This window comes from Mycteria americana, chromosome Z (genome assembly GCF_035582795.1).
Source record: "Mycteria americana isolate JAX WOST 10 ecotype Jacksonville Zoo and Gardens chromosome Z, USCA_MyAme_1.0, whole genome shotgun sequence".
Classification (NCBI taxonomy): Eukaryota; Metazoa; Chordata; class Aves; order Ciconiiformes; family Ciconiidae; genus Mycteria; species Mycteria americana.
In genome coordinates, this window is record NC_134396.1 from 78,179,376 (window position 1) to 78,197,216 (window position 17,841).

Below are 17,841 nucleotides of genomic sequence, written 5' to 3' on the forward strand. Positions count from 1 at the left end.
CTGAGTGTCTCTCATCTCCTACAAATGACAAACTTAAGTTTTTAATTCGCATGGCCACCATGGACTATATCACTTTCAAAATCTAAAGAGAGGAACATATTCATACAGAAAAGATATATAGCAAAGGGGCAGGATGAGAAAAGCACCAATTTCTTCAGTCAAACAAGATACTGGATAGGAAAAGAAAGGACAGAGGTAGGGTAAGCTTCCGCCTGGAGACACTTGCTTTAGTACTTCTTTAAGAGACCCTCCTCTCTGGCAAAACATAAGAATCCCAACAAGAAGAACTTCCAGCTTCATATTTCCTAAAATGACAGGAGAAGAAATAGCCTCTTCTTCCTCTCTCCTTTTGCACCACTGGCTTCATTCTGGCAAATCTTTTGATGTGACCTTGTAGCTCTTTCACATGAAAAGCCCTATGAAAACCCAAATTCTATTGGAACACATGGAGTTTTCTTCATAAATCAATGGCTTGGTTTCTAACCCTGATGCTGCCAATTCTGCTCGCATTTTTGGTTGCACCACCACTCCTCAATGCACTGTTCATCATGAGGCTTTCAAACCAATCAAGCAGTTTATGGAACAATTTCAGCAGGATTTCAAAAGAGGTCTTTGATTCTGCCTGGTTTAGTATATGACTACCAAATATACTTAGATATACAAAATATATTGAATTAAAATGAACATCAAAATACATAAATTGTGTCTATCCCCTCTGCTGTGTTCATTAACATTTACATTTGAATCAAAGCAGTATGTAACAGAAAACGAAGATTTACTTATTTTATCCATTAAAAGTGTGCATTAAATACACAACCATTACCTGATTTGTGGTGTTCTCTTGTAACTGGGGCTGGCCTGACAATATCTGGAAGACAGCATAGCCAAAGATTGCTCTAGTACATCTGTGAGAATCTCCTGGGCTGTCTTGGGAGGTAGAATAGTCCATAGATCATGATGAAGAGCACAGCAGAAGTAATGCCACATGTGGACAGAGACTGAGCATCTTTCCCCCTAGCAAAACCACCACACATTAAATAATAAAAACACACCTTCCAAAATGTCAATTTAGTTCCTGTAAGTCTAATTAATTCAATCTGAAAGGAAATAGCCAAAGAGTTTCAGGCACATGATGACCAAAATATGGTCCTTGACAAAATGTGAAACATCTTTATCAGCAAGGAAACACGTTCCATTTCAGTTACAAAACTAGAGTTCTGCCGCAAAACCAAACCACAGCATTTGACCTCTTAAATCCTTAATTAACCTATTCTCAAAAGCCATAGTATCATAAGTCTGGTTTAAAAACGTACGCAGTATTCTGTACTCACTAGAATAGTCATATAAATACAATATAACAGTTTCTTTGTCCTCAAAAGAAAAATTATTTAAATTACTTAAGCATATGTATTTCCCCAGATTCATAATTGCCACACATAACTGTGATTATGAAACTTTGGTGATATGTAATGGATATGGAATAAGAGCAGGGAAAAAACCCAACTGAACAATTAAACTGGTAATAAGAGATGCCCAGAATTTTTTAGTAAGATTTTTTTTTCATCTTGTAATGGTAACTCATTGAAACTAAACATTTTCTGGGAAGGAATCAGCATTGGTATTAATATTTCATTGTTGATACAGAACCACCCCAATAAGACACAGACATAAATAGAGAGGAGTCAAAATCACAGTGGTTAATCCATAATATCGCTAAGAAGTACACAGTTCAACTCACATTTAAATATTTCAACTAATACCTATTCATACCTATGATGAAGCTGTATCAGAACAAAGACTTGAATCTTCACTTCCCACATTCCAACGGAGTTGAGAATTGTTTTAAGAATTTATTGATATTTTAGCATTATCAGAAATATAAAACAACTCCATGATTTTTAAAAAACTGTAAGAATTTGATAGGCATTATCTAATAATAATAAACCAAAATAATCTGGCTTCTTTTTAAACACACCACATTAGCAGATTACTGGAAGTTGTCATTATTCAGTATTTCTCTGCCATAATATTTGAAGTGTATTTTATATTAAAAAATGGTAAATTATGACAAAAAACAAAAGTATCAAACTTGTGACCACTGCTCTAGTCATTAAATTTATGATTGGTGTAGGCATCTCTAAAGTCTCATTTAGGAAAAAAAAAGAAAACCAAATCATTACGATGTCCAATTTTCCAAGCTTCACTAATGCAGAAGAGAAAAATGTAATATAGGTAAGTTTCAAAAGAAAATATATGCCTAATTTTCTTTGTACATACAACCATGGACATCTTGTAACTGTTTTAAGAATATTTCAACAGCGAAACCAAAACCAATCACGCTGGTCTTCTGAACAATCAAGCACTTGACAAGTGTTTCCACACAGGTAAAATAGGATTGTGTTATATTGACCAAAAATGGAAATAATAAAATAATGGACATATTAAAATATTTTCCTATTTTTCTTATATGAAGTAAAATTACAATATTATTGCACGATATACTGAAACTTCATCATAAGAAAGTGCAAGTTTACTTCATAACTCAACTCATAACTTCGCATAACTCAAATGTTAATACATTTCTATAAGTCTGCGTTTCTTAGATATATTACCATGACTATTCTTGAGGTACATTCCAGTAGAACTTATTCAGAAATAAACCCCTAACCCTACCTTACAGACATTTTACTAACATTTCCCTTTCTTTGCAAAAACATTTCAACTGTTACAGAATAAACTTACTACGTAAAAAATAATTAGTTTGAATGCTTAATGAAAGCGAATTTAATTTGGTCATATCTTTAATTCAGAAAAATAAATGAAAAAATTTTCAAAAACCATGCAGACTTAACAACCAGAAACATAATTCTAAATTGACTTTCTAATGTAGGGTATTTATTTTTTTAAGTAACTGAATGTTGGTGAGTTTTAACTATGTAACTATAAACACAAATTGCTTCATTTTGTCTGCTTTATTTAATTTAAAGCAGTAAATTGAATAATACTCCTTTTCTAACATTGTACCTCCACTGCAGAAGCAACAGTTTCACTGAATATTTAAATGAGATTCATTCCCCTTTTCTGACCTGTTTTTCTATTTGTTGCCATTTCTAGACAATTCTACTGGTGAACATCTGCTATTTTTGCAGGCTTCGTATAATACAAACAGATGTGAGCTTTTATTTAGCTTATATATCAGGAAACAAGCAGCTGTGCTTTATTACACAAGCCACTCAATATTATCTTTGAACAGACAATTCTTTATTCTTTGATTATTAGAAAACATAAGTTCCCAAAGCTACAGCAGATGTCTGCTACACTAAAGGCTCCATTCGAAAACGTAATCTGGAGAGCTGGCCCAGTGGCACAGTGGGTGTTCAGTGCACTCCACCAGCGAGATCCTGAACGCAGGGAGTTTCACTCCCTGGCAGCTTAGACTCTGAGTGCTGAATGGGAACTGCACTCTTGGAGCTCAGCTCAGGCCTCACATTACCACAAATTCACTACTGGTAACTCACAAAATCTCTGCTTAACTTTCCTAAAAGATATTAAAAACTTTCTGTGATCTCACAGTGATTATAATCTCTGTGTTTACCTTCTAATCATAATCGTTCTTTTGGCTTTTCTTTTAATTCCAGCTACCAATATTGGATTAGGTGCACGGCAGAGGGAGGATGGGTGAGCAGGTACTGACATTGGTTATGAAAGTCCAAAAATATTTAAAAATACACGATTCTTATTTTAACAGTGTAGAAAATTCTTTTGTAGAATGTAATAACCCTTTGCTACCAATCTTGTTCTCCTCAGATGTTACCATTGTACAAACAAACAAATAAATGGATTTGGAAACTGCTGCTCTGTGTAATCAAACACAGACATTGTCCCCTGCCCCCTCCTCCTTTCCCTTTGTCTTTCAGTGGCTTTGTCTTCTTTCTGGATGACTTACACATCAAGTAAGTCAAGCAGTTTTATTAGTCAGTATGTCATTAGTGGGGAATGGAAAGGAAGGCTATGACATATTCTTTCTAATACCACTTGAATGTTCTATATTATTGGGGGAAAAGAAGAGAGTAACTTCATGTGATCCCTGAAGTGTAGGATTGCCGTTTAGTTCGTAATTAAGTGTGCAATACAAGAATGAGGAAAGAAAGGTTTCTTCCTCTTCCTTCTCCCCTACTCATGCACACAAAAACAAAGGACAGGCAACATTTGGTTTATTTTGTGGGAGCACAAGGGAATGTATTTATGAAATTGCATTCAGGATTTACAGATGAAGACTGAATCTTTTATAGTTGCATGTAATACTCAAAACTGGGGGACAAAGGGGAAAGGATAGTGAGGGTCCTGACTGAAACCAGATTCAAGAGCTAGGCTCTTGAGAGCTAGGCTCTCAAGAGACAAGCAGAATCAAGAGAGCCAAGTGCAGCTTGCCCTTAAAGAAGCAAGATCATGATGCTGTTTACAGCAGTGGATCCCACTGAAAATGCAGCAAGGGCTGTGAGCCACTGACTCGCACAAGCGCAAGAGTGTGTTCCCATTGAGAGAGGACGAGCTCATACCAGAGCGTGCTCTTGATGACTGGTGAGGTCTTCTGGCACCTGGCTCCAAGCTACTCTTGTCTTCTGAGCTCAGCAGGATCTGCATGACTTAAGAGGCAGAGCCTCACACTTCCTGCTGAGCTTAGACTTAGGAACGAGCCACCTCTCACTGCTAGAAGTTTCAGCAGGATGTTGCCTCTGTAACAAGCCTATCTCTTCCATTTGGGATGCCCACAAGAGCTCAGTGGAAGTAGCAGCTGCTCAGCACCATGCCTCCTGAGGGACCTCGGAGCAGGTCATGGTCCATCCTTGGGCCATGGCCCAGTAAAAGGAGCAGAGTGATGATGTAAAATTACATACTTCCCACCTCAAGTCCTGCAAGCGTACAGAGGTGAGATACCAGCTTTCTTCATCCCTTCCTACCCACATCAGTTCTGATCAGTAATGATAAAATTGTTTAGCTAATCCATACTCTTTCTTCTTGAGACAGCTATTTCTGACAATTAGGTTTCCTCCATGGTGAATAGTTATTGGCTCACTAATAAACAGGACACAGCACCATAATGACTACAGACACTGAAGATCGTATCATGATTTATCAGTTGCCAAAAGCCGCTACATCTCTTACCTTCTTATCAACCCAGAACATCTAGGCTCACATTCAAACAAAAGTAAAATGCTTATTTACTTGTCTTTGAGGGATGGGCATTTTGATAGATTACTCATATTAAGGTCTGCATCACCTGTCCAGTACAGATTTTTGTCACTGACTCAGCAGCTTTTTATATTACATCTGTAGAATACATGTATCACAGAGTTTTCTCTCATGTAAGAATTCTAGAAAATCCTTAACATAAACACCCTAATTCTCTCACACAGCAAATGATATAAGGAAGGGAAGGACATGGTCTCCAGGAGATCTCAGTTATTATTGATAAAAAAATGTATAATATTTTCATTTCATCCCGAAATTAAGTGAAAAGAATTTCAAACAGTATATGTCAGTCTATGTCTGCATTTAACTGGGATGAAGAAAAAACCCCCAATAAATTATAATAATTCATTAGATCCTGAGGGTTTTTTCACAGAATCATTAGGATTATAGTTTAAGAGCAGACTTGTGACTTCAAAATGCAGGTGAAATGGCAGTAGTTATTTCAGAAATATATTGTTGAATGCTGAAGGTAACTATATTGACCGTCTTTCTTTGTTACATCCTTCACTCATCAAAGGGAAAAAGGGGAATCAACTGAAAATAAAAGTCAAAGAATCAGATTAAAAATTTCCAGGAGAAAAATAGCTGTCTTTCATTTTCATATGTCACGCCTTCTATAAGAAGAAGAGTTAAAACGATGGTATCTTCTTTACTGAGTTCTATATAAATGTCTTGAACTTGACACACAATATTTTATTCAGCAAATGACACAAACACTCCATGGTAATGATTTATCTCATCTTTAAATGACTATGTTTTCCTACATCATTTCTACAGAGACATTTGCCTGCAATAATAGATATTTCAAAATAGTAAATTCCAATAATCTTTATGTAAAAATAATGCTGATCTTATGCTTCTAATTAGTCAGAGAGCTGGCAACCAGTAAAACACATTTTGTAAAAGGGAGGCACAGTAAACTTAACCTCACACCTCATAAAAAGCTTTGTAGTCATCCCAGTGGTGGCTCTCAGCATCCTGTAAAATGCTTGTAGCACAAACTGTGACGCAGTAGTTCGTAACTTGAAACTGGAGAACGTTGATGAATTCCTGATATTGTTGGACAGGCACTAGGAACAGGGGTCTGTTCAGAGAGAATGATCAAAGAGGCAAAGATTGAAAGGCTGTGCAGTAGGAGGTAACAATCCCCAGTACTGCAAATGGTTTTGATTATTAGGTATCAATCATTCATTTCCTCTCGGAGTCTGAACCTAGCATTCACTTTTGAAAAATATCTCATCTTTGTTTCACAAGTTCTTTAAAGATATCTGCTCATCTGTAAATTCTCATTTAACCAAGTCACTAAGAAATATATTACTTCATCCTATTTTCTGAGATAAAAGTACATTTGTCATTCAGTTATTGGGAGATTCAGGGTTGAAGCATAATTGCATCAGCATTGAGTAACAGTGCTGAAAGAAAACATAAACACAGAGTCCAGAGATTATTTTTGGTAGGTAAGTACTAAAACTCTTTCATCATTCATACAAGTAGAATTATTGAGCAATATTTTGTCTCAGACTTCCCATTCACAAAGATACACTTCATGCAGAACAGAGTAAAACATCAGAGGGAAAGTAGCTCAACAGTGTGTACAACCCCTTAGAAATCATACATTCCTTGAAAATTGCGCTAGTTCAGGTGTCCCTCCCAAAAGGCCGAGCTTCTACTTTTAAATTACATATGGCCTGAAACGCATGGACCAATAAAGAGATTCCTAGTATCTTAAGTAAAAATTTCCTAAAAGCACAGCAAATGTAGTTGTATTGCCCCCCATATCAAACACTGTCTTAGACTTTACACTACTACTTCATATCTTCCTAATTTTTATTCTGCATGCAATAAAAAATAAATTCTAAAACTACATCGGACGTATTTGTTCACATTTCTGAATACAGACAGTGTAAGGAAAAAGCACAGGAATGTATATTTATACTGTCCTCTAAGATTGCTAAGTGCTAAATCAGATTTTATGGAAATTCAGCTATTGCAAAGGTCAGAAAAGGAAATTAAGGCCTTAGCCCTCTATTTATATGAGAGCAGAGTACATTCAGTTCACTGGACAATCCTATTTACTCAAGCTTAATAAATAAAAAATATTGATCTGCAAATCAAATGCAGATCTTAAACATAAATAATTTGTTTTGTAATGGCTGCTTTAGATTATCAATAGCTTTGATTCAGGTCTTTCCATAAATAGTACACACAGTGCATGTGCTAAAAAATATGATGCAATTTGGAAAACTACTACCATACCGTATCACCAAAATGGAATGAGGTCCTAAAATATTTATGTTTGAATTAAACCATTATAAGTAAAAGGGACTCACTTTTTGCTTGTTTCTCTCATTAAATTGCTATACATTGTTAAATGCTGAAAGACATATATCGCTGTGGAAAGGGCAGCATACAAGTCTTGCAGGGGAGCCTTGGAGGGAACGTCTTTGCTTTTCTCCTCTAGTCTTGCCAGGACAGCTGTTGCCACTTTGCTGCAGGCCTCTACAAAGTTTGCTCTAATTTCCTGAAGAGAATCATCTCTGCATGCCAGAGCCAATGGAAGCAATGTGTCAAGTTCTTCCATGATGTCAGAACAAAACTGAGAGAAATAAACGTGGCATCAAGTTATTTGTATTCTGACAGCACTGTTTAATTTATACACACTAGGGTCAGAATCTTGAATAATGAAATTGGCATAAAACAAATATATTAAATCAGCTTTACAAACATTTCATTTTGTTATACAGGGGAGAAACGTTTATCTACAGTAACTGAATTATTATTTCATTCCTTCTTGCTTTAAAGCTTCATAATATATATTGGGGAAAAAAATTAAAACCACCTTATGCTAGTAATGCCTTCATTTTGTTTATGATTTCATTAGATGTACATTCAAAGCATAAGGTTAATTCCTCATAAACAAAGATAATTTTCTAAACTGATTTATTTTGAAAAATATACAAACACATTTCTTAATACTGAATTTGAAAAGACTTGTCATTGCTCAGTAAATTCATACACTGATCTCCCTAAAATTATGTCCCAAAAGCTTATGTGTTATTTTAAGCAAACATTCATTAAAAGCATTCCAAATTTGCTAGAACAATTGGAAAGCTTACTAAATAAAAAACTTTCAAACACATATTCCCTTAGCAAAACAATTTAATTAATAATCATAAATGACCTTTCAGCCAAATCAAAGAACTCTAATTTGGCCATATTATTGGTTATGCTGATTAGTTAAATGGCATGTCTAAGGATATGAATACAGGAAATTCCTTTATAGCTATGCTTCAAAGCTTTCCGCATTTTCCCATCGAACGACTCGGTGACAGAGCAGATACTAATCAGAATGTTTTAGAACTTTTTGGATGAAAAAAGTAATGCCAGTGAAGTTTAAAAGTTAATTCTTTCAAGTATAGACTATGGGCTATTGTATAAAGCTGTGTTCAGCCTCATATTATAATGCCTCTCACTTTCTTCTTAATTCCATTTATATAAGATATAGAATATTAATGGTACTGTAAGTACTTCAAAGTGTAGATGGCAAACAGCCTTGGCATTCTGTCTCCCCTCAAACTTCAGATCTTTTGATACCTGCCTTAGCAATTCGTTTTGGTTGCTCCTCCTGTTGGACTGCTCCACAGGACTCCCTCATTTGCTGGTTGTTTACAAGACTCATTGCATAGCCTGCAGCTGAAAACTCTTCTTTCTGCTCATGTTGAAGAATTTTAGTTGAAAAATCCTCGATTGCTATTGTTATACAGTGAGCCACAGAAGAAGACAGGTCTTTAAATGCATTTCTCCAGCCAAAATTCAGTAAAATAGGCTGAAATACATATTTATATTAAATCAATCCAAATTCATTATTGAGTGTTATTATTGTCTGAAACTTATACGAACATCCATAATTAAATAAAGGACACCATCACCTTTTGAAATTCATTTTAATAACTTAAAATATAGTCTGATAGCCTTGAAATCATATTAAAAGCAGTATATACACTGAACAAAAATGAACATGCATAACAATATTAAATTTGTCATCAAATTTATAAAAAAACCTGTTTAAACAAGACTGCTTTTTAAAAGTCATGCTTCATCTTTACTTTATATATAATCTTTAACGGAATCTATTTAACAAAGTCAAATACATTTATAAGCATTTTCAACAGTTTAACAAGTAATCCAGCAATGAATACCCTGTAATAATTTTCACTGCAAGGTAACAACTGGAAGCTACTAACCATGAATATTAATGGAAAACATTTAGAGAAACTGTTTTTAACACAGCCACACCGGATTTCACTTCTCTAGAGCTGGATTTAGCAAAGATTAAAATGTTTAAATAGACATTTCTAGTTTTTAGCCAATGCTGGCTTTTACTATGGTTTACATCAGTTCCCTGCCTTCTGTAAACAGAGGCTTCTGAAGTTATCTGAAGCATAACAGTTGCGACAAGTAGACACAGTAGGACATCATTACTTTTCCACTAATCTTGCTTTGTATTGCTCATATGACATACAGCAGACTTAAACCTTACCAGAAGTTGCCAATTGAGAATTGCACCAATGTAAGAGAAATATTTTAATGACGTAAGATGTACAGTAAAGATCCCCACTATGAGGGCATAGTAGGAGAAAAGAAAAGACGGATTCCTAACAAGTTGCGGCTATAATACTAAATTGGAAGACAATGAAGGGCTATGAAGTGCAGCCATTCCAGCTTACTCCAATTTAGAAGTTGCCTCCTCCTTCCTTTCCCCTTCCCCACTCCCAACGCTCAATTCCAGTGAGCACAAGAGGCAGCCCCCACAGAAACCCATTTTTGCAATCCATCTTTTTTTTTTTTTTGGTCCTGGGTCAAGTAGAGCTCAATCTTCTCAAAATATTGTTCTTTGTAGTCTACAAGTATAGGAACATTAGTCTCACAAACTGATTCAAAGTACACTTTAAAAAGTCATTTCAGCATTAAAATTGAGCCATTAGGAAATTAAATTCCACTATGGCAAAGTATGAAACTTGTTAGAGATTTAAGTCCCATAAATTCAACAATAAAAATCTGTTTGGTAGTAAATGGAAGCCAGACTAAAACTTAATCTTGTACGTACATTCTACAAAGCATAGTCTTACTACACAGTAGTTTGCTGGCATCAGAGAAACCGGACATCATGTGAGTACTTATCCCTATAGGAAGCATCATTATGATCAAATGCTAAGAACTTGATAGATTTTTTTAAGATTCTGCTATATTTCAGAATATATTTCATAGCGAAGAAAGCTATCATGTTTTAGCATTTTTCTACTGTTTTGTTATGAGGTATCTTATACTTCTGACATTAAATCCATTCTGTTATTAAATCTTAAATAACAACCACTTCTTCACAAATGGCAGAAGATTTTATTCGATCTTCACTGAGACTTTGCACTGAAAATTAATTGCAGTAGCTAAATAATGAAACTATGGCAATAGGTGTTTATAATGAACATGGTGACAGACTACACTGAAGACACAGACAAAAGAAAATCCCCTACAAAGTGTAAGACTCTTTTCATACTCACCTCTTCTACCTGAAGTAACTGTTCAGGAAGCACACTGGTTTCATTTGCTCTAGTTTCTCCTATTAAAAGCTCCCCACTAGCTTTCTTCAGAACTCCTGCACAGTATGATAAAAGGGATCAAAGTTAAGATTAATTCTGTAGAAAAGTCAGCAGCCTACAACACCTTCTGATATATCTATATGAAGCATAAAAAACCCCTCAACAAGATGTAGGGGAATACTAATGTTATGATAAAGTCAAATTCAGGTTATACACAGCTCCTTTTATATAACATGATGAAATCCACATCCCATTGTATTCATATTTTATACAAACGCACATATAATGTGTAAAATATAGTTTCTTTTGTCATTAATTCATTTTTATACTGATTGTGCAGTCACCTGTTCCTAGGGAGAACAGATAACATTAGAACAGCTGTGTAGAAATTAATTTCTATTCTTTGTTCAATAAATTATATGAATTGCACACTAATGTATTTTTATAGTTTTTACTTATTTGGAAATGCCAATATGATACGAATAAAAAGACAGTTAATTAGTACAGTTATTATAGGCAAAATGATGGTGACAGGAACAAGAGCAAGTGAAGCTCCTTAGGAAGGGTGGTACAAAGCTCAGTCATAAATCTTGGAGTAATGGGAATATTGCCCCAGTTTTGACAAGGACAAACTAATATCTGGGGTAGATATCACTTTCATCAGCGTTTCAAGCAATCCAGGAAGTTCCTGAAGTCCACTGCTGGTAACTTCCTTCTCCAAGTGATAGAGGAGTCAAAGAGGAGAGGTGTTCTGCTGGATCTTATACTCACCAAAAAGGAGGGGCTTGTTGGGAATGTGAAGGTCAAAGGCAGCCTTGGCTGCAGTGACCACGAGATAGTGGAGTTCAGGATCCCAAGGGCAGGAAGGAAGGTGAAAAGCAAGCTCACAACCCTGGACTTCAGGAGAGCAGACTTCAGCCTCTTCAAAGATCTACTTGGAAGAGTCTCATGGGATAAGGCCCTTGATGGAAATGGGGCCCAAGAAAGCTGGTTAATATTCAAGAATCACCTCCTCCAAGCTCAAGAGAGTTGGAAAAAAAATGCCAGGAGGCCTGCATGGATGAACAAGGAGCTCCTAGACAAACTCAAACACAAAATGAAGCCTACAGAGGGTGGAAGCAAGGACGGGTAACCTGGAAGGAATGCAGAAACAATGTCTGAGCATCCAGGGATGAAGTTAGGAAAGCTAAAGCCCAAATGCAACTAAATCTGGCCAGGGATGTCAACGACAACAAGAAGGGCTTCTACAAGTACACAGGTGACAAAAGGCAGACTAGGGAAAATGTGGGCCCATTGCTCAATGAGATGGGGGATGGGGTTACATAGACATGGAAAAGGCTGAGGTACTGAATGCCTTCTTTGCTTTAGTCTTTACTAGCAAGACCAGCCTTCAGGAATCCCAGGTCCTAGAGACCACAGGTTTGGAGCAAGGAAGACGTACCCTTGGTGGAAAAGGATCAGGTCTGGGAATACTTAAGCAAACTGGACATACATAAGTCCATGGGCACTGATGGGGTGCACACACAAGTGCTGAGGGAGCTGGCAGATGTCATTGCAAGGCCACTCTCAATAATCTTTGATCAATCATGGCAACTGGGAGAAGTGTCCAAAGACTGGAGGAAAGCAAATGTCACTCCTAACTTCAAGACGGGCAAGAAGGAGGACTCAGGGAATCACAGGCCAGTCAACCTCACCTCAAACCCTGGGAAAGTGATGGAGCAGTTAATCCTGAAAACCATTTCCAGGCACATTACAGAAAAAAATTCATCAGGAGTACTCAGCATGGCTTCACTGAGGGGAAGTCATGCTTCACCAACTTGATAAACTTCTATGAAGAAACGATTGGCCTGGTAGATGAGGGGAGAGCAGTGGGTATTGTCTACCTGGGCTTCAGTAAGGTCTTTGACACTGTTTTGCGTAAGATCCTGTTATGGGAAAAGCTGCAGACGAGCTCTTGATGTATGGGCTGGATAAGCAGACAGTGAGGTGGGTTGAAAACTGGCTAACTAGTCAGGCCCAGAGCATGGTGATCAGTGGCACAAAGTCTAGTTGGAGGCCAGTAACTAGTGATCTATCTCAGGGGTCAGTACTAGTCCAGTCCTGTTTAACATCTTCCTTAATGATCTGGATGATGGGGCAGAGTGTACCCTCAGCAGTTTGCAGATGACACCAAACTGGGAGGAGTGGCTGGTATACCAGAGTGTCATGCTGCCATCCAGAGAGACCTCAACAGGCTGGAAAAATGGGCACATAAAATTTCAACAAGGAGAAGTGCAAAGTCCTGTACCTGGGGAAGAACAACCCCAGGCACCATTATATGCTTGGGGCCACCCAGCAGCAAAGCAGCTTTGCAGAAAAGGACCAGAGGGTCCAGGTGGACACCAAGTTGAACATGAGCCAGCAATGTGCCCTTGCTGCAAAGAAGGCTAATGGCATCCTGGGCTGCATTAGACAAAGTATTGCCAGCAGGGAGGTGATCCTTTCCCTGTACTCAGCACTGATGAGACCACACCTGGAGGACTGTGCCCAGTTCTGGGCTACTCAGTACAAGAGACATGGACATACTGGACAGTGTCCAACAAAAGGCTGTGAAGATGATTAAGGGACTGGAGCATCTTACATATCAGGAACGGCTGAGAGTACTGCAACTGCTTGGCCTAGAGAAGAGAAGGCTCGGGGGCGGGGGGAATCTCATCAATGTATATAAATACCTGAAGGGAGGGTGCAAAGACAGAGCCAGGTTCTTCTCAGTGGTGCTCAGTGACAGGACAAGAGGCAATGGGCACTGATGGAAACACGGGAGGCTCCCTCTGAACATCAGGAAACCCTTTTTACTGTGAGGGTGACTGAGCACTGGAACAGGTTGTCCAGAGAGGCTATGGAGTACCCATCCTTGGAGATACTCGAAAGCTGTCTGGACATGATCCTGGGCAACTGGCTGTACATGACCCTGCTTGAGCAGGGGGGTTGGACCAGATGACCTCCAAAGTCCCTTCCAACCTCAACGATTCTGTGATTCTGTGAGTCTGTGTTTCAAAAGGAATATGAGAATAAAACCAAACAATACGGTATTTTAAAAATCTGTCTCCTAGCATAAAGCTGGTAAACAACACAGGTGCAGATATTCCTAATTTAATGTAACTCATGTGAAATTAAAACCAAGAAGTTTTAAATAATTGGGTGATGTAAAGCATTGTTAAAGATTCTCCTCTAAGCATAAACTTACAGGTCTTCAGTCACCTGAAGCTATTGGTGGTACACACGGCCAAGGTTTAAAGAGCTTTTCTCTTTCTATGAAATACCCAGTATTTGCACATACATAGGATTTCATTTACCCAAAGTGGATTTTATCTTTCCCTTAAACAATTCACCCTCTGAAAATGAACACTCCGCTTTTCATACACCTATACAGCATTCTAAAGCTGCAGGGTTTTTGTGCTTTTTTTCCCAAGCACTGTTTTCGTTTGCATTTTCAAAAGACGTCAGGGAAAAACAGATTTGAGCTGTGAAAAATGAAAGATAAAATGGTAGAATGTAAAACCAGAAGAGACTAACCAGGTCATCTAGCTCGCTGATCATTCAACATATGTTACAGACAGCACCATAAACTTACTGCTTTTGTCAATATGTTTTAATGTATTTTATGATGAAGTTTCCTACAGTTTTCTTTAGAAATTACTCCAGAATGAAAAAAAACCCCAACTGACTGGGTATTTTCCCTCTTTTTTATTCTGTGCTTTCCACCTTAAATTTGCCTTGTTTTTCCTTGCAATTCTCCTTTTTTATAGATAACATCTGATTCAAACTATAAGCACAACTGAGTATCTATACATTCACATTCTCTTACTGTCACTACTTAGATGAGCTATTTGTAATTTTTTATATCAAGACTTTAAAGAAAACCTTTAACATTTAACCTAAAATCCTTGTATATTCGTGGAATTGCTGCCTTACCTGTTAAGACCCCACAGCTGAGATAAATAGGTATCTAGCTGATGGTAGATTTGTGTCTCCAGGACCAGAGGCGAAGAGCCAAATTATGCTTCCGCCAGCATCAGTCATTTTAAAGGCTCCTTCATCTTTAAATTAACAGGTTCTACTAGATCTCCCCACCTCCTTTTCTAACAGCCTGGGCACTCTTGCCCTATATTCATATACATTTATCTATGTGCATGCAGGCTCACACACATATAAAACCTTTTCTGGTCTTACCAAAGAAGCTCCAAGGTCAAGTCTCCCATCTTTTACTGAGTTCCTTTGTTTTCCCAAATTTTTGCTTTTCCCATATCTCATCTAGGTAAAGGTGGCCTTAATCTTCTTCAATTTAACCAAGGGCTTTAACCATTTAACCATTTAACCAAGGCAAGCAAGGGCTCCCTTCATGCTTTTCATTGATCATTGCACACTAGCCACAGCCCCCACAAAGCCTCCACACTTCGGATGCTACCACATCCTTCCTGTCAGACATTGTTTCCACAGAGATATATATCAAATTACCCCCTTCCTGTCCTGCTACTTCTTCACTTGTCTTCTGACTGTCTTGCCCTAATCAGCGAACTCCCCTGGGAAATAAAAGTGCAGCTTTATTAAAGACACTGGTACTGCTGCTGTAGTGAAGCTACTCAGCCCAAATTAGTTTGCCATTGCAGACAGGGAGGTAATGGGATGGAGGAAGCATCCCTACCTAGACAGCCATAGTTTTCTACACAAATTCTTTGACTCCTTTCTTCTCCCACATTCCAAACCACAAACTGTTTGCACAGATAGACAGAAATGTATATGATCCTTCTCATATGGCTGCTTAGAGGAGAGAATTTGCAGAAAGAGAGCAGAAAGAAGCAAATGTCATGAAAGAAGAAGATGGAGGCTGAAGGAAAATTTCTCAGTTTTTCATACTTGCTCCCTTTCCAGGGCATATTCTACACCTCCACAGTTCTTGATTATTAGGGAAGATTGGATTAATCACAAATGCTTGCTATTTCTTTCTTCAAGCTTATGTTCTACAAATTCGATAAACTGTTCATACTTTGTGTACGTCCTTCAGTTTACCAGCCAGGCAGCTTGAACCATTTCGACAGTAAGTATTCAAAACAAGATTATATCAAGCGCTTCACTTAAAATCAAAACTCTTCAGCCAACTTCTCTTACGTATATTAAAATTTGTCTGGGATTATTCTTCTCTTTAAAGCAAATCTTTTTCCCTATGTCCCCTTTATCTTCAATGTATTTAATTTTTTCTCCAATTCAGTATTTTTCTGTTTTTGTAATGATGATGACAGTGAGACCTCTTGCATTGTTAATATAATTCTTGTTCTTCCTTATAAGAAGTTCTATTAAATTATTTTTTCTCCAGAATTCCACAGCTTTCCTATTTTTTTCATAGCATTTAGGGTCATAAGAACAGTCACTGTGACATCATCTTGCATGCAGCATAGAATAGCAAGGCATCAAGGAAAGCTTTTGTATGACAGCTCACTAACTGTGAATAAGATAAGTAACAGCACCATCAAAGTGGCTTACTAGTTGGATTCAGCTGGCTCAGCCAGAACTTTTATTGAAACTGTACCGGAAAGAATACGTCTTGCAGAAATGGGAAATACCACTCCCCCACAAATAAATAAGCAGAAGAAACAAAAAATATTTGACTAGCTGTAGATTAAAAAACCTCCTGCTTTCCATCTTCAATAATGGACTTTTTATTTGTTGTACTATACAGAGCAAACTGTAATAATACAAATACAGAAAACGTACATCTGAAATCAAACTCCCTCCTAGTGTAAATTCCATCTTCACTTTGGATTGATCTGCTGAAGCTATATATTTCTTAAAGAACCTACATGAACGTCTTGCTTTGAGACCAAAGCAAAAATCACACCCATCTTTCTTGAATCTTTACAACTTCAAAGTCTATTAAGAGGATGCACCTCATAAATTTGATTCCACACTCCTTTTATTACACTTTCCAGAAATGGATATAGAGTAAAGGATTTCTTCTTATTCTGTGAAGGCAAGACCTTTGCAAATCTTCCCAGTCCCCTGAGGCAAAGCTTGTAAACCTAAGGGCTTGACAACTTTGCCCATAGTGTTTTCAAAGAGCTCCATTGGAAAAAGCTTTTCTTGGTACTCATTATCTGATCTGTCCAAAGTTCACCTTGCTCACTGGAATGGAAAAAAAAGTGAGACACAGATGAAAGTACGTTAGATGTTTTTGATTTTTTAAAAGTCTCAACAAGAGGCTTCTGAAAAGCCAGAGGGAAGAGAAATCTACCTTAAAGATGGGAAGAGAATGCAATTTTGCAGGATTCTAAACCAAAATCTCCTGCTTAACCCTTGACTGCAGCTGAATGTTCCAGATTTCTTCAAAGAGACAACCCCTGTGATGCTGCATGTACTAGGTATGTCAGAACATCTCAGGAATTTCAACTGAATGTAAATAGAGAAGTAGACTATCTCATCACAGTAGGCGTGACAAGATACCTGCAGAAGAAAGGGTTAAATGTCTAGTCAAGAAAAGATAGAAGGTGGTTACTCTAATTTTCTGAAACCTATTGCTTGTAGTAGAATGAAGCGAGGTTATGCAACACTGAGAATAAATGTTCTGTAATTGTTAGAAAAATATGGATACCTTTCCGCAGAAAGGTAGAGTAGCAGTCTTGTTCAGATGCCACACTAAAGGTCAGGGATAGAACAAAACCACATCATCATTTTTTTGTCCAAGAACTTTTAATGATTTTCTCCTTTTATTTGATTTAAGAGAAAACTTGAACACTACACTGGTAGTAGATAAAATGTGTATTTAGACTACATTTTTTTTTTAATTGTGCCTTGATAACACAAATATAATTTGAAAACAAGCACAAAACTTGGCACGTACATACTGCTCATTGAGGAATACATGCTAAGTTAGGCCTGGTAAAGGAAAGTCAAAAAATAAAATCAGGAAGAACTGGATGGAGAATAGTGAAAAGAAGTTAGAGTGGAAAATACAATT

The 17,841-nt window shown here is 37.3% G+C and overlaps 1 protein-coding gene across 10 annotated transcripts in view; it reads right to left on the reverse strand.

Moving 5' to 3' along the window:
* KIAA0825 (KIAA0825 ortholog) overlaps nucleotides 1-17,841 on the reverse strand; it is a 252,673-nt gene that overhangs the window by 154,803 nt on the left and 80,029 nt on the right. For all 10 annotated transcript variants that reach the window (XM_075526449.1, XM_075526455.1, XM_075526453.1 and 7 more), the window contains 5 exons: nucleotides 10,812-10,906; nucleotides 8,852-9,079; nucleotides 7,584-7,849; nucleotides 6,187-6,337; nucleotides 824-1,014 (listed from right to left, as the gene is read on the reverse strand). In XM_075526449.1, coding sequence (XP_075382564.1) covers nucleotides 824-1,014; nucleotides 6,187-6,337; nucleotides 7,584-7,849; nucleotides 8,852-9,079; nucleotides 10,812-10,906 — 931 coding nt within the window. The remainder of the gene's footprint in view (nucleotides 1-823; nucleotides 1,015-6,186; nucleotides 6,338-7,583; nucleotides 7,850-8,851; nucleotides 9,080-10,811; nucleotides 10,907-17,841) is intronic.